Below are 25012 nucleotides of genomic sequence, written 5' to 3'. Positions count from 1 at the left end.
TAAATCAGATACTTATTTTTTTTAATCATCAAGGTTTGAAGTCCAGATCGTGCTTGGATCGTTGGCCACCACGCACAGATTATTACGGAAATTATTTGACGATGCTGCAGTGATGCCCGAACCACAATGAACCAAAACTCCCCAACACATTGGTCAATAACACTGTGGCCCAATGGTCATAAGCTTATAGATGTGATGTGAAGGGGCCATTGCTCAAAACGTTCCCTATTTTTATATGGTTCCTTGTAAGGCCACAGTGTTATTGACAGATGATTATTCTAGAACTTGCGGAGCTATGTTAGTAGTAGCAGAGGGCAGTGCAGCAACAATCCGTTGTACTGTAGTTCTAGACTGCCACATCTATGCCTCTCGCCTTCCCCAACCCCACACTGACCAGCATGGTGATGTTTGGTCAACCCGTTAGGAGTTTGGTGGCCCTCGTATCCAGCGGTGGATTGACAAAATGTTCTAGAGGTAACGGAGTTTAAAGAGAACGAGGGAAGTGGACTACGGGGTGTTTAAGGTCGTTTCAGATTTACGGTGATTTTATTTTTTTAAAAGCTGCACATAACTCGCTCCTTGCTGCAACGAACCGCGGTCGCGGACAAATGCAGAAGTATATTTAAACAGTCGAGAAATCCAGCGTTTCCCCCTCCCCCCCCCCCCTGTGGCGTAAGTTTGGAGTAAAAGCGAAAAAGGAATTTGGTCATTTGGCAAATTATTCCACTCGCCCGAACAGCCGCGGCTAACGGCACGGGTTAAGCGAACACGTATTTACGGTAAGAGCGGACCGGTTTCGGGGCAGTGTTTGTAAATAAGAGTTTTGTTTTTGGGTTCGATTGCGCGTAAATATAACGCGTCGCTAAACCCGAAGCGGCCAATTGGTAGGGGGTTGTTTCGTTAACAAAACGTGGCAATAAGATACAAGTCCAGCACACCGGTGTGTTGGGAGAGTAAAGCCACAGCATTTTGACCATTCGAGTTACTGCGACGTTTCGCCGGTAATTGCATCCAGCCCCATCAGGCGACGGCCAGAGTTGTGGATACATCCTCCTGTTTGTACACAATACGGTATTGATGCCGCACGTTCATTATTCATTCACTACGAGAGATCTGTTCGTACACCTCCACCAACGCACATTGCACACAAACACTAAAATACATAACCATGACATCCACGCGGGAATCATTCTCGAATTAATGCATTGGGGAACGCAGTGAACGAATAGACATGTTTGTAGTATTAGCTCTTTCGGTAAAGTCACGTTGAAGGGAAACAATAAAATATATATATAAAACAATAAAATTCTCACGACGTTTCGACCATAACACAAACGTTCATCATATTTCATTATTTTATTGTTTCCCTTCGACGTGACTTTACCGAAAGAGCTAAGAATATGAATTACTGCAGTCACGAAAGCTTTAAATAAAAAATGTTTGTAGTAATTGAATACTTGTGTTGTCCTTATTTTAATTGGAACAACGGTGATATACACAGACGTTGGCATAAAAGACAAATCAATACAGCATACAAACCTAAAATTAAACCTATGGCAACAAAAATAACTCCATTCGTCACAGACGTGTACGCACGGCACACAACAAATATAGCTCACACGACCACACCTATACACAAAGACAAAATATCTCACAGCCTCGACAGACCTTTGGGGCAAGTGCTCTTCGGGGTAACGATGGAGGCAGGCGGGCACCACGTCCGCCTGCCTCGTGGCAATATTTACACACCTGCACCACGTACTCGACCACCACCACCACATATACTCTCATTTGAGGCCGAGTCGACCTATGGGGAGACCCAGGACCGGTTCAGATCGTCGTTAGGGAGTCGAACTCGCCGGTCGCCGGGTTCGTAGCTCAGCGCGCTAACCACTGCGCCACCACTCCCCGACCCCACCTCTATCCACACAGGTACAGAGCCACACACCGTCCCCACCACCACCACCACCTGTGCCTCTCTTCCATTGGCTGTTACATGCCGTCTTCACCTGTTGAATAATTTAAGTCTCGGCGCATGCGGTAGGGGTGCGGGTGGGGTGTGAAGTGTCGCTCCAACTATTGCACCGATCGCACGCATTCTCGGTCAAGACACACGACCACCTTGTACACTCACTCACTCGTCCACCCCACTCGTCCAACTCACCCCACACGTCCAACTCAACCCACACGTCCAACTCAACCCACACGTCCACCCTGCTCGTGTTTACCCAACGCGATAACCACTGCGACACCGCCGCTCCTGTAAACACTGACGACACAGGAGGGTGTCTTCGTCTTCGTCACCATCATCATCACCATCATCATCATCCTACCTGTGCCTGCAGGTACAGGGTGACCCAGCTTGGTCCGTGAGACAGAGAGATGGCACATGCCTCGTCCCGCAAGGGCTTCTACCGCATCGAGATCAACAAGATGGTGTGGGAGGTGCCCAAGCGATACAGCCAACTCTTCGCTGTCGGCTCGGGAGCCTACGGGACTGTGTGGTGAGCGAGCACTGACTCGTCGGCAACACTGACTAGTCAGCAGCACTGACTAGACAGCAGCACGCACTGACTAGACAGCAGCACTGACTAGACAGCAGCACTGACTAGACAGCAGCACTGACTAGACAGCAGCACTGACTAGGCAGCAGCACTAACTAGGCAGCAGCACACACTGACTCTTCAGCAGGGGAGTGCTTCAATACACGGCAGTACAAGCAAGCTGTGTGTGGACCTGTTTTGACATTCATCGTCTCATCAGCAGCAGTCGGGCTTGCGATAACCAATGCAGGTGACCTGCCATATGTTTATTCGCAAATAATACAAAATGGGTCCTAGGTGTGGGATTGACAAAGCTAATTGGTACATCGGTAGCAGCAATTGCTTTCGTTCCAACACATTGATGTTTTTATTCACCTGTGTTTTGCTTTCGATGTTGTGTTTTTCCATGCCACAACGCTTTTAAAGCACAGACACAAATGCCACCTGTGTGTGGACCTGTTTTGACATTCATTGTTTCATCAGCATAGTCGGGCTTTCGATAACCAATGCAGGTGACCTGCCAAATGTTAATAGGCAAGGACTCCTATACATAACAAAAAAATGATCCTAGGTGTGGATGGGCAAAGAACATTGGTGCATCGGTAGCAGCGATTGCTTTTGTTCCGATACATCGTTGTTTTAATATTCACCTGCCTTTTGCTTCCCATTTGGAGTTTTTTTTTTACCGCCACAACTTTTTTTTAAAGCACTGATACAGATACAAACTGGACTGTCTGTACGTTGTTGACAGGTGTGTATTCTGTAGATGGGGTTTAGAGTTCAGATTGTGGAAAGGAGACACAAGCTTGCTCTTTGTTGAGTGTTAATACCAATAGGCTTGTGCCATTGTATATGTTTAATATAACATTATTATGAATCATTCCATTTATCGATTTATTTTGTATGTCTATAAAATTATGAGTAATCTTTTTTGTGATATGTCCTGTAAAATGATGTATGGTGAGACTGCAGCGACAGCCTGACCACATTTGTTTTGCTATTTATCTGCAAATTATTAATTATTTTCTTAAATAATTAACATTGATTTAGAATATTTACTTTGCTCTTTCCTGAAAATAGTTAAGTTCAAACGACTATGAAAAATATCGAACGGAGGGAAAACGTCAAGGTTTTTGTTCTTCTAATAGTTTAGTGTACATTAATGTTTAAATTACAAACATCCAGTGAGCCATGCCGATTTTCGGTAGTTGTGAATCAACAGGCCTTCATTTTTCATTCAACATTTTCCGGAATGCTTCTAGGCCGGCCCAGAATAGGGACTATTGGCATAAGGTATGCATATTCCCGATAATCTTATAAGAATGTCCCCTCTGTGTTCCTATTGTCCTTTGAGATCGAAATAAATAGAATTCGGACAAAATGAGGCAAGATGGATGTGGCGTGCCAAAATAATCAACGGAACCGTGTTTCAAACACCAGCAATGGTCATTCCACCGCTGCATGAATGCTTTCCCCCCCCCCACTGGGGTTACACAAATAGTATTGTGGATTAAACGGCTGTTTAGAAAGTTCTGTAATTAAAACTCACGAGGCAAAGGATATCCACCGAGAAGATGGAGCGATGAAATCAGATGGGCATGGTTTTGGTATGGATGGGGGCAGGATCATGAGAGATGGTGGCAGCTTGCGAAGGCCTTCTGTGATGTGGTCATCTGCCTAGCACCTGCACATGAGGCTGATCTCCTTGCCCCATCATGCTTGGCAGACGTAATCTCAAGCACGTTCCATCCCTCGGTTGCCACTCCATCATTATTGTGCACACCTAAGCCAACCGTGGTCATCGGAGGTGCGGGGGGAAGGACAACAAACTGAACACACAAAGCAGCTCGAAAGAAGTGAGTTTTCAATCTATTTTTCAAAGGGCATAGACCCCAGTGGCTTCCTAATACGGGGGGAGTAAGAGCGTTCCAGACGGCCGCAGAGGCGCATCTGAAAGCGCGCGATGCGGTGACCGTCAATGTTCAATGGCGAGTCGAAAGCCGCTTCTGCGAGGATACCAAAAGAACCGACCGTCATCTCGATGTGTCCGCTTGGCTTAAGTTTGAATGATGTCATGAACGTGTGTTTGCTATCTTCTCCACGTCTTCCGCTTTCTGTCTCGCAGTTTAATTCCAAGCGTGAATTACCCCCCACTGCTTCTTTGCACACCTTTAAGTGTTCCGAAGGACCTTGCTTATGAACGCACATGTCGTAGGTAGAATAGGTTTGTGAGCGATGATTGGAAACTTTCTCACTGTGGATACGTGCATGCATAGACCCTGCAATTGTATATCACACTGTGTTATCCCAGCAGGGCGTATAGTATTTGAACGGCGAAATGAATTAGTAAGCATGAAAAATGTATCATCCACGTGGGTCATGAGGACTGGAGTTTGGAAAAGCCTTGTAGAGCCAATGGAACGTTTTCCATTGAAAGCATCTACACATTCCAATATGTGCAGCCGAGGTGTAGGGCATTGTGTGAACAAAGCTAGTATTGTACATACGTAGACCGTGTGATGAGTGGTTTGGTCTGTAGCACCAGGCCTTTGCACGTATACTGCACAGTGCAAGTGGCCTCTGCTGTTTTCTAGCCATCTATGTTGACCGTTGTAGCACGTGACTTGCACTAGAGTACAGTTGTTAAACATCTATTGTATTTATTACATTGTGCGGTTTGTGTCGTAATCTTTATTTTTTCAAAATATTTACTGTGGAGCAGTTTGACCAATGAAGAGCCCTCGCCGCACAGGAGACTTATAACTCACGAAATCAGTAATGGACAGACAGCATTATTATTTTGCTGTAAATTTAGTACCATATTGCTGGGTAATATGTTTTCAATCGCCACATATTGACCTGCTGTCATAAATGTCAGTCACTAAGGTCCACTTTTACATGCACATATTGTAAAAGCACACGGATGGCAATGGTGTGACTTTTTAGAGACACTATATTATTAAACTTTTAAGTTCCATTACAAGTTGTGATTATCTTTTTCATGTATCTGACTTTCTAACCCAGGTTCTCAAGACTTGAAGAATGGGTTTTCACGTGTGTATCATACAGCAGTGGATTAACACAATCCTGAAACGTTATTTGTACTCTAGAATGCAGCCTGTAAATCGATTTGTAGTTGACGGGAGGAGTAGCGCCCATGGCTAACATGGTGTGATATCAATCTGGCTACCTGTGTTCGATTCCTGGCTACGGCTAACATCAAGTGACAAGTCGCATCAGACCATTGTGATGGGTCTCTCTTTCGTTGACTTGGTCTTTAATGAATACCTGTTGCAGCGTGCGAACACGAGTATTGGGGAGACAAATGTGGCCGGGCACTGTGCAGCTCACACCACCACCCCTGTGTGTGCTCTATACCGCCGTAATAGTTCCTCGTTCAGTGGCATGGCTATCGAGTGTGCGCAGGTGGTGCAACTGCACCGGGCCTACGGGCCGGAGTAGCCCAGGGCTCCGGCCTCCGAAGAGGAGGAACATCGGGCATCGTTTACCCCGTTGGACGCCGTGCACCAAGGCCCACGCTAACCACGCGATGCCACCGCGCTCGCGAACACCACTCGCTTGTCCCAGCGGTCCGTCCGCTTATAAGACCGCATTTTCGTTTTGCGCGCGCGCGTGCAGTTCGTCCATGGACTTGGTGACCGGCAGCAAGGTGGCCGTGAAGAAGCTGTACCGGCCCTTCCAGTCGCGCGTGTTCGCCAAGCGGGCCTACCGCGAGTTGCGGCTGCTCAAGCACATGAAGCATGAGAACGTGAGTGTCAGCTGCGTGGGGTCACGCGTTTGAGCTGGAGAGCGATAGCATGGGTGGAGGTATCGTTCGTGTGTAAAGGCATTGTTCACAGAATCGGCCGAGCAAAAACGCAGCCTCGGGAATTATTATTATTTTGGGCTACATCTAAATTACTCTATTCATTACGCTTTGTAATTTGTAAATAATAATTGGATATCTACATTACATACCTCAACGTAATTAACAAAGTGAAACGTCACCTATTATATATTTTTCCTTTTATCATCATCACAATCCATGTGCAGATAGACCATAGTAGGTGTCCACTGCACATTTATGTCATTTGTTTCCACCTTCCTCTATCTCGTACCAATATGTTCAAGTGGTGCCTCTATCTCGTACCAATATGCTCAAGTGGTGCCTCATCTTTCTGGCACCAATCTCTGATGTCGTCATCAAGCCATTCCTCTCTTTCTGGTTCCTTACATTTTTCCAAACAACACAATTTTAATTTTCCTGCTGATGACCAACCTACATGTCTGTCCAAATAGTTCCAGGTTACGTCTCATCAATGCCTGCATCATGAGGTCTTCCTTTATGTGCAACCCTTTTATTACGACTACATTGGTCATATTTTGGGTCCAGTTTAGATGCAGTATCCTTCTGGAGGAATACATTGCGAATGCCAATATATTTTCTCTGTCAGTCTTTTCAATGTCCGAGTCTCACAGACATACAAAGCTGTGCTGAACACTCACGTTTTCTTAAGATGTTCAGTATGTTCTTTGGTTCTTTCGGTAAAGTCACGTAGAATGATAATAAAATGATTAAAAAATCAATTTATTCTTTTATTATCATTCTACGTGACTTTACCGAAAGAACCAAAGAAGATGAATCATTGCAGTCACGAAAGCTTTAAATCGAAAAATGTTCAGTATGGTATTGTAGCTGATTTTCTTGCTTCTCCAGACGTTATTGAATCCTTTCAAAGCAGTGTTATTTACAAAAGTGCGTTTTTTTTGTTAATTGTGCTTGTGCACCGCTGCCAACGCAGCATCACCAAATAATTATCTGTCTAACAAAGTGATTGGTCATTTGTACCGAAATTACCCGAGTCCCAGCTTATTGGAACCCTACATTACATCACTCAAGTAATTTGATTTTACAATGTGCAGTATTTTGGAACATGAATGACAACTGCTTGATGCTTTGGGTTAAACTCGGTGCATATGGCCATGTCAGGTGGCTGTGCTGAACACTCACGTTTTTTTGAGATGTTCAGTTTGACTACGGCTTTGACAACCGGTGGTATGGCATGGTTGGCAAAGCCCCTGGTGTGAGGAATGAAATTGCCCCTCCCCCCCTTGTCGGTCTTCACTCCCTCTTCATAGCCCAGCGCCTGGGCCCCTCCGACTACCAACGGGCCCCGGTGCAATTGCACTGACTGCAGACTCTTTAGCGTTGTTGTATGTTGTATGCACATAGAACTTCTTTCGCACCGTAAGTAGTCAACGACGCTAATCGAAGGTACGGGGGAAGGACAACAAACTAAACACAAAAAGCAGTTCTAAAGAAATTCGTTTTCAGTTTAGATGTGAAAGTGCATAACTCCAGTGGCTTCCTAACATCGGATAGAAGAGCGTTCCAGACGGCTGCAGAAGCGCAAAAGCTTCGCCACTGATGGGAACACAAAGCCACCATGCAGATTTAAGTGTAAATCCGGGAGGTGGCATGGATAATTGAGGAAAGACTTGGTGATTTCATACCGACCAAGGGCGAATTCAGTTTTTATTTTAAACAATGAATGATAGCGATTGGTCCATGTGGAGAAACAGTTACTACTGAGATTTGTCGTTCCCTAGCCAAGAGTTTGATTACAGTGTTGTCATAATTCTGTGCTGATAGCAATTTACAGCCCTTTGTCAATAAACTGCTGAATGAAGGACTCCCAGAGTCTTTCGGTCTTGGGGGCATGTTGAATCGTACCTCACCACACTGGTCAGTGCGATTTGGTACAGAGGGGACCCAGAACCGGTTCACAAATCACTCGCCACTGAAGTTATCCGTGGCCAGCCATTACTATTGTCATGGTTAGGCTACAAATATAAATGATCACCACCCAACTTCTCAGGCACGTTTAACTTGACGGTTCTATTGTGCATTTTCTGATGGATATTGGCATTGGATGTTTTAATGTTTTTGTCCCATTATGAGTAATGTATTGCTCACGTGTTGCCGACTTAACACCACTTCAGCTTGAACACTGGAGCTGAAAGGGGACTTCTGTCTTCGTGTTTTTGTTTTATTGCAGGTGATAGGTCTGGTGGATGTGTTTACTCCGAATGACACACTGGACCAATTTCAAGACTTGTGAGTTGAGACCACACATTAATTGTGCAATGTAACCTCTCAACAATGTATATTTAAAATTACATGTTCATAAGTCCTATATATACACACATATATGTATTTAAGACTAATAAAGTGCATGTGCGGTGTAGAGTACACCATGTAATAATTTCAGGACATCTTATTGGTTCTTTCGGTAAAGTCACGTAAAAGGGAAATACTAAAATAAACATAATAAAATAATAAAATAATAAAAATAAGACATCATTATTTTTTATTATTTCCCTTCTACGTGACTTTACCGAAAGAACCAAGAAGATGAATCCCTGCAGTCACGAAAGCTTTAAATCGAAATTTCAGGACATGTTGACCTAAGGGAGGCAACATACCAGTTTCAGACACCGAATTGCCAGCAATTTCCCCGTAATGCACAGTGATGTTACTCTGTGAGTTCACGTGATGGATTACCTCGGGAGCAGCAACAGATGAGTAGTGACAAGGAGGCGACTGTGAACACCAGTGAGCGTGTGGCAGGAGTGAATAGGTGACCGAGTGTTGCTTTAACGTTGAATTCTCTCTCTCGGACTGTGTGCAGTGAGTTAGGGACTGGGGTAACCCCACCCCAGATATGACGACAGTGTGTCGCCCTCGGCTTCAATTGTGCGTTGTGTAGTCACAGTAATAATTGTTCTGATTTGTACACCTTCATTAGTGCTGTAAGTTGCTGGGCACTTGGCGTTTTGGGCCTTGGGGTCTGTGATCAGCAACCATATAAAAATATATGACTGTAAATAATCACAAACCCCTCTTGTGAATGGTGATGTGATGTTGGGGGCGCTATTGCAGGTTGACCTGTGCGAGGTTACTCCTGTTATCTGCAGGGCTGTCAACAGATGAAGCTGTGTAATAGGATTAATTTGCCTTCCAACTCAGGCGACTCCTTTTATTCACAAATAATGGCAGATAAGAGGAGGAACTTAGCGCTTCCGGGAGAGCACATTTGGGTGACTCATCCATGGATAAGTATAGATATTGGGAAGAGTTATCCACCAACTCTGGGTTACTCCTCTTATCCACGGATAAGTGTGGGTAACAGTAAGAATCAATCCGTGGGTTATAGGATTTTCCATCCATAAAAGGGGCACGGATACGATTCACTGCTCTGTATAACTCTACCCACGCAAGCACGCAATCCTGCTTCTAAAGAGTCCGTGCGATAATCCCACGTGAAGCGCAGGTCAGTCGAGCCGGGGCACTTGCGTTTGCCTGTCAACGGCACATGCTGTACTTCAGCATAGCGGGAGGACAGTGGGGTAGTGTGTGCGGAGTGTGCAAGAGTGGGGGAGGGCTGGGGTCAGACTACAAAGGGTGGGGAGGTCAACTCTGCCCCAAGGAAGTCTCTCGGCACTGGCAAAAAGCAAGCGTCTTATCGCCGTCAGAGCGGACGCGGTGTTAGCTGTTCTCCAGCCCTACCGGCATCACATCTCTCACCTCCCCCGACATTCCATCGCCCCCCCCAAGTCCCTGCCCTTTTACTCTAAACATGTACTGTACGTGTAAAGTTATTTTGTCAGTCCGCTGGTCGATGAGCGAATCCCAATGCTGTGCGGGCCACGGGGTTTCTTTATTACTGTGCCACGCTGATCAGTGCGGGCTGGTGAAGGCGAGAACCATAGACTTTGGAGCGTAGCACAGGTACAATGGGATTTTCTGCACTGTCCCCCGCTGACAATGCAGTGTCACAGCCCTACAACGCCTGTCTTCACCCATGGTGGTCACCCATCCAGACTTTATTGAGGCTCATCCCCGCTTAGCTTCTGACTAGATTGGGCGCCGTTCCAGGTGATGTGGATTAAGGCACCAGGCTAACGATGTGCTGTAATTCAGAATCGGAATTTTGTATTTATCCTGGAAGAATCCGATGAGCTATGAAGCTCTTTTACAGAGATGGTCAAGTAGGGGCGGGTCTGCAGGTTACAACAACAATACAAAAAACGGTAGGAGTGCAAAGTAGAGGAAAGGCAAGCACGTCACTGTAAATATATACTTTGTTTGAAGTGTGTAAGTGTAAATGGCAGAAGTACATACATTCCTGCCAATTTTTCAAAAGGTGATGGGCAGTTGTAGTGCTCAGGCTCTGCACTTCACACATCTGGGGCAGAACACCTTTCAATGTAGACCAACATGTGTTGCATTACAATGTTATTAATTGTCCAGTTTCTCGACTGGCGAACGTGGGAGACTTGTTGATGTCGAAGGGTAGATTGTGTCTGGCCTATGTTTTTTTTAAATTAATAACAATGGTAATAATAATTTACACTTTCTGAAGCGCATTTGACCTGGAGGTCACAAGGATCTGTAATACAGGAATTTGTCACTCCTTTTTTGTACGCATTTTTTTACCCCAATTTTATTCCAATTGTGCCATCTGCATCACGTCATGAAAAAAAAATTCTCCATTCAGATCTCTCGCAGAGCAGTGCAAACCTTTCGTATCAGAGAACGGCCCACAGAAGTGGTTATCACAGAGCTACATCTGAAATCCCTTTGAGTGACCTGGTCCACACAGTAGAGGAAAGCACTTTCCCACCCACTCGTCCACATGAGTGATGTTTGTGATCGTTGAGCATGACAGTCAAACCGAATTAATTCTCAGAGCTGTGCATAGTATAAAACATTGATCACTGCACTTGAGAACCCAGTTTAATCATGGGCTGCTGTTCCAATATCAACACAGGATCACAGCGATGCCAGCTGTGATCCTAACATCTGAGCCACCCAGCCATAGCTTTCCAACCTAGTATTAAGCTGTAACTTCATACGTGTGAGCCAGTAGAGTGTATAACTTGTTTTATTGAGAAGATGTATCGCCACTGATAAAGCAATCCTTGAGGTAAGTAAACTTCTTCACTGTTATCTTAATTGTACACAGCATGTGGCATGTGACTCATTGACATAATGAGTGCGTATGATACTTTTTTGCGTGCAGAAGTCACAAAAGTGTACTTTAATAGGCGAGTCTTGTGCTCACTGTTATTGTCAGAAAATTCCCTTCGGCAGAATTTGGAATGTGACCTCAAATTCCGCGCAAGGCCCCCTGTGGACTAAAAGACCGAATATTTAGCAAATGAGAGCGTTCATGCAGCAACGCAAAGAAAATCAAAGTGCAGCATGAATAAACACACTCCCTACATCATCATCCCCCTTTTGTGCACACTGCAAAATGATTATAAGGTTGTCTTCATAAGCTCCGGTTGAAATAATTTATGCATGAGCTCTCTCCGTCTGTTCGTAATGACGGCGGGGGGTGGCACTATAGTTTGTGAACATGATCCAATATAAATGAAGCTTCAGTATATTGTTGCGTTGTTATTACGGACTCACCCTATTGAAAACTGGCAAAATTGATCAAAGGGTTGCTCAAAAACATATAACACAAACCAATTTTTGACAGCTACCCATCAGCTTCCATACTGCGAATTAAATACTTCCAAGAACAAACGCTTGTTGCAGAATCCATGGTTTCCCCCCCTAATTTCTTCTATTCTATAGCAGCCTTGCCAGCCACTTTAGTGGAAACAATGGCACCGTAAACAAACAATCGATATAATATAAAGCATAGGGATGATTGGTTGCATAGACTGTTACTATTTTTTGTACTAAAGCCGGAGGACCTGGAGGAAAATCCACGCGACCACGGGAGAACAATGAAAACTCCAAATATGCAGGTGTCATGGTCGAGATCGAACTCACAACCACCAGGCAAGGTAGTGGTGCCCAAGGACAAGCGAAGGCTCAAAGATGTTATGTAACCAGTTTACCCTGGCGGAGATTCAGGCCACGGCTAAATATCACTTGTCACTGATGAGCATAGGCACGAATATTACCTGGGTCGCTAATGCTAACCATTCTGTCAGTGCTCCACACAAATGAAGACCGCAGCAATACATCCAATTGTACCGTGTTTTTGTACGACTCAAGCAAATGCAATAACCTTGAAATAATAACATCAGAATGGTCGCTAACGTGAGGGGGCCATTCATTTAGCTCATTACCTGTCTGTGTAAGGTTGTGTGCCTTTTGGATTGTTTTTGTCCTTTTCAGTGTTATTTGTATAAGGGCTGGGTTATTTTATGTACAGGTCTGTTAATGGCACTGTATAAAATCTATTTTTGTTTGTTTGGGCAGGACACTAAATAAGAGGGATGACAGCCAGAAACCGCTGCCGACAATTGGCCAAGCTCAGTGATCTTCCAGTAGGGGGAGGACACACAATTGAGTAATTTGCGGGGAATTTTTAAATATTGTCACATTTGAACCCGTACGCGAGCGCACAATGGCCTACTCTTGCAAAATATGTCACAGGATCTTTAACGCCCACTGTGAAACAGACGCCGCGTATTTTTACATATACATCTGCAGTATTAATTATGGCGGCCGCTGGAGTCGATCCATGAGCCTCTGCAACCAGCGGCAAATGCTCTACCGTTGGGCCACGTCACCGGCTGAGGCATTGCAGTATCAAGGCCACCCATGTGGAAATGTATTAGTCTGGAATTCAAGGCCTGGGCCCATGAGGTTGAAGCTGAGAGCCACAAGGCCCAGTTGAGGCCAATGCCTTTCAGGTCGAGGCCAATATTGAGGCTAGTCAACAGTCCCGATGCCAAGGTGAAGGACTAGCGCCGGCCTCCTGGCCAAGGACTGGTGTCTCAAGAGCCAAGACTGCAATGCATTAACGACAACTCATTGTAAACGAATTGTTCCCACAGCTACCTGGTCATGCCCTTCATGGGAACGGACCTGAGCAAGATCATGAAGCATGGGAAGCAGTCAGACGACAAGGTTCAGTACCTGATCTATCAGATTCTCAAGGGACTTAAGGTGAGACAATGCACACCACAAATCCCCCCTGACCTGACAGCCACATTGTGAAAGCATGGTTGATTCACCGCAGCCAACCAGATTAAGTGGTGTGTTATTAAAGCCAACGAGATAGCTCTATGACCACAGCAGCTGGCAATGGGGCCATAGTCCCGGAATTGTGGGTTCAGTTCAAATGGTTGTTATTCCCCTGGGTGTCAGGGATTCTGCCGTCGTGCAATGGTTTGTACTCTGGACTTCGATCTCCTGGCGGGGCAGTTGAAACGAAGGTTGGAAGTTTCTTAAAATCCCCTCACCTCTGTCGACCCAGCAGTGTAAATGGGTTCAGGGTGCCTTTGTTGGGGTCAATCTTCTCCAGACGACTGGCCATTGTGGAAGAGTAGGTCAAATGCCATTTAGAGGTGTGCTCACAACGTTGGTGTACGGTGCTATTTCAGGAATATTTTGATGTTTTTGTCCTGGATTTTCCGTTTGCACAGTCACATAATCACTTTAAGATGTTTTCTTGTTCATGTTTTTGTTTTTTGTTTGTTGCGGTTGCACCCGATTCAAGAGCCGAATGGCTCACAGGGGCTTTACCAAATAAATGGAACTATGAACTATGACTTCTAGAGAGCTCCCTCCAGCGGAGGCCCCTTTGGCCAGTAGTGACGTAAGCAAGCAATTTCAGCTGCTGCACCTTTATCGTTACCCTGGGTGTCAGTAGTACAGTTACAAGAAACGCCACCTTATGAAGCTGAATCACTTTGGTGGGAAGTTGACGATGGTTGTCGTGCGAGAAGCTTGTCCCATAACACACAAATTACGATATTACGCCCCTGGCTTAGGACTGCCCAAAGAGATGGCTACCATCCAGCACTCGAAAGGTCATGAAAACACTCGTGAACTTTTTAAAAGAGACAAAGTATCGCACCAGTGTGAACTTGGCAGCAACATTCCGGCCGCGCTGCCACCTGCCCCTACAAATATTAGAGTGTTCTTTTCTGGCCGGCAGGAGCGGCGGGGTTGCCAAGTCGACATTCGTGCAATGTCGACTTTTTGGCCGTCGAGCTGCCACAGCGAGAACAAAAGCCGGGGGACGGAACCGCATAGCGAGCAATCGCCTGGCACTGCACGGGGTTTGAAGTGGTTTCCCTTAGCAGGCACGTTCGGATTGAAACTGAAATGTCAATAGAACACCTTCACCGACAGGCTTCCTTGCTAGGCAACGGGGCAGCCTTTGTGAGTGTTTGACAACGTCTCATGCCCACACACAATCACCCGCCATGGGATATCAATCGTCTGGCTTTAGTTATTTGCTTTCGTCTGGAAAATGTTTGCGCTACATTACGTTCCCTCCAGCCTTATTAATTGGGATAGCAGCTCTTTGAAACCTGTGAATTTCACAGATCGGTGATCATTCATTAGATATTAATTAAACTTGTGTAACTAGGGTTCAATTGGTGATAATTAGCAAATGCTACTTTTAGCACAGATAGCAATTCTGGTGTTACAAGGGTCCTCAAGTGATTTGATTTTGTTATAATTGACTGGTATGGCATTCCTGAGAGTCCAAACTGCTAGGTTTATCGCTTTCACTTTTTCTTTACTGATATAATTAAAAAAAATACTGTACATGTTTCAACACTTCGCAGGTCATCCGAGTTGAAACCCCATGAAGACAAGCATAAAGAAATGTTTATCAGCTTCATACATTCAAGCAGTGCATTTACAAAAGGGCCAGCCTTTGAATATTAAGGAATTTCCTGTCAAGGGATTGTCTGTATCACACGCACCCTAGTTATCTGCCAGAAAGGGCAATTACACAGCTATCCAAAATGACCTGGCCTCATAATTTATAACTGCATTTTCAATGCATAATGATGCTGCATAATAGATGTAAGGTGCTTGCATCTCATGTATAGACAGTGCCAACCCCTCTACAAAGCAGGGGCCGTCTATTGCATGAATTAGTCATATCACATAAAATGGGCCAGGTCAGGGATCCCATTATTAATTTATGATCGGCTTTTAGGAGGAACGCTGCGAGGTTACAACTGTTTCTATTAGCACCGGTCACCACGGGACCTTTAATGTGTCCAAGGTAGATGGGGAACCTTTAGATTTTTAATCCGGAATTCTTTTAATCGCTTTCCAAACGAAGGTTGAAAGCATTGGCGCATTAGCGCCATCCGTCCGACCTTCCCTCCGTCTGTCCGCGCCTCTGTCTGTAATTTAAAAGGGGGGGGGGAGTACAATAACTCTCATGAGGATGATTGAATATGAACCCAACTGTTGTGAACAGCTGTGTTCATATTATGGACTGACACTGAAGACAACTGGCCACATTGAGCAAAGCGTGGCCCATGCCCTCCCTGGCAGAGCCGATACCGGAGCCCCCGTTGTATGTATGTTGAACTTCTTTTGCACCGTACGTAGCCAACCGTGCTAATCGGAGTTGCCGGGGATGGACAACAAATCACGGCCTACAGATTCCGTGCCGCTTCCTGAGCACCTGGCACGAACTCTGGCATTATTATCGTTATTGATAATTATTATTGATAATCATTGTTATTGCTAATTACATCCTTTGGATAAATACCTGTCTGGTAAAGTGTATGCAAGATTTTTTCCCCCTTGTTTAAATAATCGAGTCAACTTACAATTATCCAGGATAATGCGTGGTGGAGGGGGGAGGGAGTGCCCGTATAAAACGGAAACGTGGATATCAACAAATCATATCCACATTAAGCAATACAAACGTACTTATTGTTTACCCACCTGGCATGATGGAGGGGGTTGAAGGCAGGATGTCTAATATACGTTTACTGTTTGTTAAGGTAAACCGCTCCCTTGCCAACGCGTTCACAGTCCCGTCGACAGTCACCGGCTCTCAGACAACGATTGTGGGACAACTCGTAATTAAACCAGCATGCGCTTAGATATATTGTTTTTTTTTAAACACGTACTCGGTTTTCGCAGCCAGTGTTGTGATTCACGATAGACGTTTGGATAAGGCCACAGAGCGATCTAACTAAATTTGTGTTGTTAAGACCCCTCCAGCACTCGACGTGGCCAAATAAAAAAAATCGTCGCGTGCAGCAAGCGTTTAACAACACGGCATTCTTACATCCAAAGTTAGCAATGATATACTTTTGGAACTAGTCATTTGGTTTGGAGAATTTATCGACTTATCAGTGAGCTGGAAAGATAATAATTTGGCGTGTTGTCAGATGCTTGCACACCACATCACAATTGAATTCGTTTGGCTGTGCTGGGTGGTGGATAGGTCTTGATTGCAGATGTTTGGTCAGATCATGATGTGGCCTAACCCAAACATCAATCATGAATCAAAGATGTTTTTTGTTCACAAGCACAGTTAATTTGTAGCAAAGAATCATCTGCTCACAGGTAATAGGGAGTTCACTGTAAATATGAGTGACCGTGGCTTGCTTTTTTGATGTGCCGTGTACATTAATACCTAACAAATCATACGTAACTTTGTGAATGCTTTTGGTATTTAATAATAAACATCCATAGGTGACTTTTACAAATGTACCATGCGATATTTTTAGTGCATCATTCTTGAAAAGATAAATTAAACAAGCATACACAATGTGCACATTTCTTACCATATAATTAGTATATATACACAGTACTGTAAACTTGATGCAGAGTGTATCTAAACGTATGGGTTTTTTTATTGATACATCACGTTTTTTCTGTTTTTTTACATATAGTACATTCATTCTTCTGGGATCATCCATCGGGTAAGTGGCGCATATAAACTGCCGCTTTCATGTGGAAATGCGTTTACGAAAAAAATAACAACTTGGTGCTGAATCCATGGGAATCTGATGATTCCCGTTACATCAAAAACCACGATGCCTGCCGGGCGAGTCCAAATTGATCGTCAAAGTTAAAGTTATTTGTTTAACACGTAGATTTTCGCGACCAATATTATCTATAATAACGGGGTTTTTTTGGGATTAGATCGTGTGAATATAAATGTGTCATCAAACCCGCCATCACCCGACACGGCCAATTAGTGAGGTTTGTCACGTCAACAAAACATGCCAATTAGTTACTACATCAGCACACCGGTGTGTTGGAGAGTAAACCCACAACATTTACAATTTGAGTATGACGTTTCAATGGTGATTACAACCAGCTTCATCAGGCGATTAGCCAGAATTGTGAAGAAGTCTTCCTGTTTCTTCAGTCTTAAATACGAATGAAACAAGTAATTTCCTGCCGATATGGGCAGGGATACTCTTTGGTTCTATTCGGTAAAGTCACGTAGATAAAAAAATAAACAAAAATCGCGACGTTTCGGCCACAACACAAGTGGTCGTCATCAGGTGACGGGACCAACCTGTCCGGAGGACAGCGTTGGAGTGAAAAAAAGTCAAGCGCAGGTCGCCTCCTTTAAGCTGTGAGTGGGTAAACAGAAAAGACGCCTTGACAAAGGAATTAGCATAAAATGTAAAGCTGTGCAAGCTCGCAAATAGCATCAAAAATACATTAGCACCACCGTGAGAGTTTGGGATGCCACTAATTGAATGAACATACTGTACCATTAAAAATTCCTTTAACGTTTGGTTCGATTTAGAACATCTTTCCAATGGTTGCTTAATTTGAAGACATCTTCTCGGTTGAAATTGTGTCTGTGTTTGTAAATCTGAATTGCCTCGTGAAGAAATCTCTGATAGAAACCCGTGGGTTTACATAGAACCTTGGTATCGGAGAAGACTATATCGTGATCACCCACAACGTTGTAACAGTGATCAGCCACGGCAGAAGAATTCGTTCTGCCATGTTTCAAATCTGATTTGTGATCGCGAATTCGGTCAGAGACATGTCGTTTCGTCTCCCCGATATAGCAGTCACCACAGGTGCAGATCAATTTGTAAACTCCGGGGTACTGTACGTCAGGAATGACATCCTTCACGGAAGGGATCAGGTCACGGATTTTGTGTGCTGTATTGAACCGGACCAGGATCTTGTGTTTGTTTAGAATTTTGGAGATCTTTTTAGTAACGCCTGCTATATATGGTAGTGTGATGGTTTTGATCGGAGTATCAAGTGGTTGTTTCTGTATGGAGGGAGAAACAGCTTGGCGGATGGTACGGTCAGAGTATCCATTCCTTTTGAGGGTCAGATGTACATGTTTGAATTCACTGGTCAAGTGGTGTTGGTCCGAAATGCAATTAGCCCTGTGAAACGTTGTGATTTTTATTTATTTTTTACCTACGTGACTTTACCGAATAGAACCAAAGAGTATGGATCCTTGCAGTCACAGAAGCTTCAAATCTAGAATGGGCAGGGATGTCCTGCTGAAGCGGTGCATGGCTTCTTTCACCTCCCCCACCACCACAGTGCTACGGGGCTGCTGTAATTTCACTTACAGGAGTTGGCCATTGTGTTCTGGCATCAGGGTCCAAAATTTGGCCCACTTTGAAACTTGACTTATGAAGTAGTGAACAAATGCAGCATTTATGAATTGCCGAACGGACGCTGAGGTTGCTATTGGCGTGGTTTAGCTACGTCATCAAAATGTGTCGGTGGGAAATATTTACTAATTTGCCTTGCTGCACCGTGTCTCCCTGTGTGTACCCTAGGATCTCAAACCAGGGAATCTCGCTGTAAATGAAGACTGTGAGCTCAAGGTACTGTGGCACTTTATGGCCAAGACTGTTAATCAAGACTAGGAACCACACTCGGCCTGCCGCGTTCGTAGTTCAGTGTGCTACAAACACACACGAATGCCAGATATCTGAGTACCAATCCAGAACCCTGAATGTTATTTGGTGTGAGTCTCCAATTGGTCCACTGACCCTAAAAATGGTTGTCCGGGGAAGTGTGTCACCATCATCACTGGGCATGGGGGGGTGCGTGGTGTCAGTGTCACACCGCCGTTACATGTGGCAGAGTTTCACTGTTTTAGGAAAAACCGGCGATGCACTGCAGGTTCCACTCATGTGTATTGGCTGCTGAAATAATTCGGTTTTTTTGATACTTGCGAGTTCATTGTAGGGACTGCTGGCTACATCAGGCCCTGTACAGTAATTAATGTGTGTGTGTGGAGTGGCAGGGTAGCGGTTAGCGTGCTGCGCTACGAACCCAGCTACTCGAGTTAAATTCCCACTCACGGCCAACACCAGTGACAATTATCTAATCGGTTCTGGGCCTCCCCTAGGTTTACTCAGCCTCAAATGAGTACCTGGTGCAGTGTGTAAATATTGCCACTAGGGAGAAGAAGGTGGCCGGGTGTGGTGCTGGCCACCCACCCCCTCGTGTGCCGTGCCGGCCTTCATAGGTGCTCGCTAACAGTACTTGCCCCAAGAGTCTGTTAAGGCTACACGGGGGATATTTGTCTCACTACATGTGCATGCTCCTCAAAGTGCACCTAGCCTCGCTCGGGCTTCGTGGCGACATCACCAACACTTGGTGGTAAACGACAGCTGCTGTTTGTTGTCATCGTTGTTGCACCCGTCTCAGATCCTGGACTTCGGGCTGGCTCGCCACGCCGACCAGGAGATGACGGGCTACGTGGTGACACGCTGGTACCGCGCTCCCGAGGTCATCCTCAACTGGATGCACTACACGCAAACCGGTAGGGTCAGCGGGGGACACTCCGCAACCACTCGCAACCACTCACAACCACTCAACATCTGGGACCCGGGCACATCCATCATGTTGGCGGCATTTATAGCATTCGTATAAGGCGTAATGGTGGTCCAGTGTTATCACTTGTGCCTCACTGCAAGAAGTGTCAGGGTTCAATTCCCTAATCGTGTGCCGTTCTGTGTGGAGTTTGTATGCCTCCCCTCCTTCTGCATGGGTTTTTTAAAATCTGGGTTCTCCAATTTCCCCCAAAGTTGATAAAAACATACCATGTGATTGGCATTGACCAAACATTTCAATGCCGAACCCCTCCTCCACTCCCCTGCAAATGACTCCATTGGGATTACGCGTAGCAACTTCGCCCCCGACTGAGATTCAGTGAGGCTTTCCTAGGCAAACAAGCAAAACAATAATAGCATAGGTAAGGGAAAATAAGCAGGGAATGTCTCTTGTGTCGCTGTCGTTCCCTGGTAGGTTGAATTATAACGAGTGGGCAGCCCAGATTATGGACTTGACGTGACGCTCACATAGCCCTCATCTCACCCTCATTTATGTGAACCTCGCCACCCACTGTGTGACCCTCACCACCCACCACGTGACCCTCACCACCCACCACGTGACCCTCACCACACATCACGCGACCCTAGTCACCCTCTGTGTGACCCTCGCCACCCACCACGTGACCCTCACCACCCACCACGTGACCCTCACCACCCACCACGTAACCCTCACCACACAGCACGCGACCCTAGTCACCCACTGTGTGACCCTCACCACCCACCAGTTTATGTGATTCCCGGTAAGCCTGATGTGATTGGATGTCTCCCCCTGGCCCCGCACACAGCTCGATCGCACGTCTGTCTATCTGTGGTATGATTTTGAAACGCGGTTGTGAGGCTTGCATGATTTGCCAGGCTATTGTAAATCGTAGATAAGATAAAACAACGCCAAGGGTCAATATGATGAAATTACCGGGCCATAGGTAAAACTATTTTCTCATTTTCAGTCTCGTTTGCATAAACGAAATGTCATCGGCTTTCAAATCAGTATACCTGATTGGCTGAAATTGGTGCAACAGTTTAGGGAGAAATTTTGATTTAAAGCTTTCGTGACTGCAGTAATTCATATTCTTAGTTCTTTCGGTAAAGTCACGTTGAAGGGAAACAACAAAATAATAAAATATATAAAAATAAATATCTTAGTTCTTTCGGTAAAGTCACGTTGAAGGGAAACAACAAAATAATAAAATAAAAAAAAATAAATATTGTTATATATTTTATTATTTTGTTGTTTCCCTCAACGTGACTTTACCGAAAGAACTAATAATAAGTTTAGGAAGAGTTATCTGTTCTAGTTATCTGGGCAAGTATACATATTAAAATAAATATAGCAAATCAACCACTTATATATCAATAACACAGACAACAAGGTCACATGCTTTATTCATAAAACAGCCAAATCTGTGGGCATGTATTTCGGTGAATTCGTAGCTCGGTAAGGAAATACTGGAATGCAAAAATCCACACATTTTCCTCCACTAACCGAATTAATGTTTTAATTACAATAGGATGACACTATTATTTTTAATCATTATGGTTACCGAACTGTATCATGGATGCAACTCCCCCTCTGCCGATTCCCATGGCTCTCACTGCACCACTCACGCACACGCGCATTGTCCACGCTCATTAAATGCGTCGCTGCACCACCACACCTTTTGAGATTGTTTCACGCCCAAGCTCAGCTAAACCGTCAAATGAATTGTACGCCGCTCTCCCCGCATCCCACCGATGCTACTTGTGTCCCCGCTTCAAACTCTGTTGAGTGCCTTCCGACGCCTGCCTCTTGAGACCTGGATCGTAAAAGCCAGATTAATTGCAGTGCCGTGTAAATGAACAACCCTTTGTCGATCCAGAGCCTTGCTTCCACTCCGTGCTGACGTGGGGGTTATTTGGCCATACTTCACCCACACTGGCTCACCGTGGGTTGGTGATGGTGTACAGTGCATAGAAGTACAGTGCAGAAATTGATTTTGTCTTCCTCTGCTGACCACCACATATCACCACAACATATAAACTTTTTATTGGTGCCAGATAAAAGGGTAAAAACCTATAAACTACGATTAAACTTTATATTAGTTTTGGTGCCAGATAAAAGGGTAAAAACCTATCAACTACGATTAAACTATTTTTAACCTTACCAAGTAAGGCCCACTGAACTATATAGGTCTTTTTCAGAAGCAACCTTGCCCACAAATTATAGGTCAACGAAGTGGCTTATCAAGTGGAAACGTATATATCAGCCGAATACTCTAAAGTATGTTAATTCTCAATGTGGAGGGAAAACTGGAGGAGCCGAAGAAAAATCCATGCGACCACGGGAAGAATATGCAAACGCCAAATATATGGGCGTCAGGACTGGGATCGAACCCAAGACTTCCTATATACCAGGCAAGGCAGTTAACATCTCGCCACCGCCTGCGACTTGTTGTGCATGGGGCTTGCCCGTCCGAGCTTCATGCGGGGCTCTCCCTGCTTAGCGCTGGAGATGGAACGTCGCCGGACACGTGCCGGGTGATTTGGTCGAAGTGTCTTGCGGCGTGAGTGCTGTGTTGAGCCTGTCCCCTCTGCTCTGCAGTGGACATCTGGTCGGTGGGCTGCATCATGGCGGAGATGATCACCGGAAAGCCTCTGTTTCCTGGGAATGACCGTATCCTTTGGCGACCTTTACCGAGCGGTGGAGAGTGGTGGGACAGCGGTTGGGAGGAGAGAGTTTTGTCCAACCTGTACATGTACAGCACGTGTTTTTTTGTTTGTTAATCTACTACCGGATGAGGTTGTCTCAATGTCATGCGGGGTTTTTTTTTTACCATACTTCACCACACTGGTCCAATGCCACTTGGTGACGGTGGGGGAGGGCAGAACTACAATGGATTTTCTGCACTGCCCTCTGCTGCCCGCAATGGCCCATTCCATCTCTGCTTTGCGCAAGGTGGCAGTCACTTATCCAAGCAATATCCAGGCTCCAGCCCTGCTTAGCTTCCGAGATCTGATTTAGATCAGGAACATTCCGGGACATTTTGCTAACAAGCGTTGTTTTCATATTAGACTATAGTTTCATTTTACCCGAAAATTTGTTGCAAGAACCATTCATGTCTGCTGTAGTTTCTGTTCATATTCAAATTGTACTGATTGACCCCCTCTGCTTTTAATCAGTGTCAGTTTTGTAACGGTCACAGTTTTTATCGAATCAATTCAGACATTTAACAATTATTGGGGTAATTTAGCCACACGTTCACCTGAAACACGTAATCTATCCACTGCTGGATGAATGCTTACCCAAAAATGGAAAATTGTGGACTTCATCAAAGAAATGGGACCGGTCGTTTGAAAATATTTTCATCTGACCAACTGGCTGTGTCTCTGCCTCGTGTGTGTTTTGCGTCGTTGCCGCCCGTACAACTCAAAAGCACTTCGGATGGCTACGCAGCACAACCGCGAAAGCCTACGCAATGGTGAATACAATGTTTACACGGACATGAAATACCTCATTCGTGGAATGATGTCTCAATTACAGTGCTGTATATCTCATTATTTTCGGAAATCTCTCATAGCTCCTGCTGCCCTCTCTATTCTCATGCCCACACTATTTCTGTCTCTCTCTCTCTCTTACACACCTCCCAAAACCTCCCCCCTCTCTCAGCTGCCTGCCAATCAGACCGTGATTATAGTTTACTCCTTCTCCCTCCTGCTGTTCCTGCTGTCTAAATTGGTAATCCGCTTTACTGTCTGCACGTACGATACCCCCTCGGTTGACGTCTCAAAACATTAGTCTCGGATTTTTACATTATTTTTACATAAGTGTACATATATCATGTTTTACATATTTTACTTACAACGTACAACACAGTAGACGTGTGTGTATTTTTTTTTTTAGAATGTCTTAATCACATACTATGTGATGTCTAATCAAGTCTCTCCTCTAAAGGTTTTCAGGAGTATTTATTTTTACCCTGTGTATAATCCGATTCTTTTGTACAACGTCTCTTCTGTCTCATGAATATGCCGACGTTGAGCCCTTGGTTGGTCCACCGCTGGGTGGGGTCTCCTCTTGCTGTGCAGGCTGCAGGGGTTTATTTGACAACACTTCACCATGCTGGTCAGTGCGGATTAGTGAAGCTATGGAGCATAGATGCGGGAGTTTAGTACAGTACAATAATTAATGTTATTGCACTGCCCTCTGCTGCTCACTACGTAGCCCCGCAGAAGCCTCTAGAAACCCGTTGAGGATATATGGTCACCCATCCAGACTCAATCCAGGCTTAACTCTTTTAATCTTTTTTAAGCTTTTAAGATCTGACAGGTGATTTAGTTATAGGCCTCACAATCCTCAAATGATTCCCAAAAGTATTAATCAGTAAGGTCCATTCTACTGCATTTGGCTTGGGACATTTGTAAAATGTATTATTGAATATTTGGTATTGATCTCCTGTGAATATGGTTACCAACTCTGGCTGAAGCTATTCCCGGAGATTTTTAAATTAAATTTATTTTCTTAAAATACCCCATTATTGTTATAATCTCCTGCATTGCGTTCAATAGTCACCAAAGAGATCGATGCCTTTTTCCAGTAGAAACTCCCGGCCAATCCGGGACGGTTAGCAACCCAGCGTGTCAACAAAAGTGTACACACCGAGTGGTAGTTCTTTGTCAATGACAACGGCCTTGACGAAGTTCAACCAGACATGGACCAGCTGATGCTGATCCTGAAGCTGACGGGAACACCTCCACAGTACCTCGTCGACAGAATGGACGAGAATGTGAGCTGCCTCTTGCACTTCATTACCCGGGGTCCTGGCACTCGCCACTGGCTCCAGTTCACGTTC

At 45.0% G+C, this 25012-nt stretch overlaps 1 protein-coding gene across 5 annotated transcripts in view; it reads left to right on the top strand.

Moving 5' to 3' along the window:
* Nucleotides 1-681: 681 nt before the first annotated feature.
* LOC116942346 (mitogen-activated protein kinase 12-like) overlaps nt 682-25012 on the top strand; it is a 31017-nt gene continuing 6686 nt past the window's right edge. The window contains exons 1-10 of one of the 5 annotated variants that reach the window (XM_032954131.2): nt 682-779; nt 2346-2504; nt 6183-6312; nt 8603-8661; nt 13410-13521; nt 17241-17270; nt 19122-19169; nt 20002-20116; nt 22765-22836; nt 24870-24946. In XM_032954131.2, coding sequence (XP_032810022.1) covers nt 2383-2504; nt 6183-6312; nt 8603-8661; nt 13410-13521; nt 17241-17270; nt 19122-19169; nt 20002-20116; nt 22765-22836; nt 24870-24946 — 765 coding nt within the window. In that variant the 5' untranslated portion in view covers nt 682-779; nt 2346-2382. Of the gene's footprint in view, nt 780-834; nt 1072-1111; nt 1933-2022; nt 2041-2345; nt 2505-3430; nt 4400-6182; nt 6313-8602; nt 8662-13409; nt 13522-17240; nt 17271-19121; nt 19170-20001; nt 20117-22764; nt 22837-24869; nt 24947-25012 lie in introns of those variants that run through there. The other 4 variants (XM_032954132.2, XM_032954134.2, XM_076067065.1 and 1 more) reach the window with 4 other exon arrangements.

This window comes from Petromyzon marinus, chromosome 14, assembly GCF_048934315.1.
Source record: "Petromyzon marinus isolate PM22_M1 ecotype Great Lakes invasive population chromosome 14, UKy_Petmar_22M1.pri1.0, whole genome shotgun sequence".
In the NCBI taxonomy this organism is placed as follows: Eukaryota; Metazoa; Chordata; class Hyperoartia; order Petromyzontiformes; family Petromyzontidae; genus Petromyzon; species Petromyzon marinus.
The sequence above is the reverse complement of the archived record's forward strand: the minus strand, read 5'-3'. Positions and strand labels throughout refer to the sequence as shown.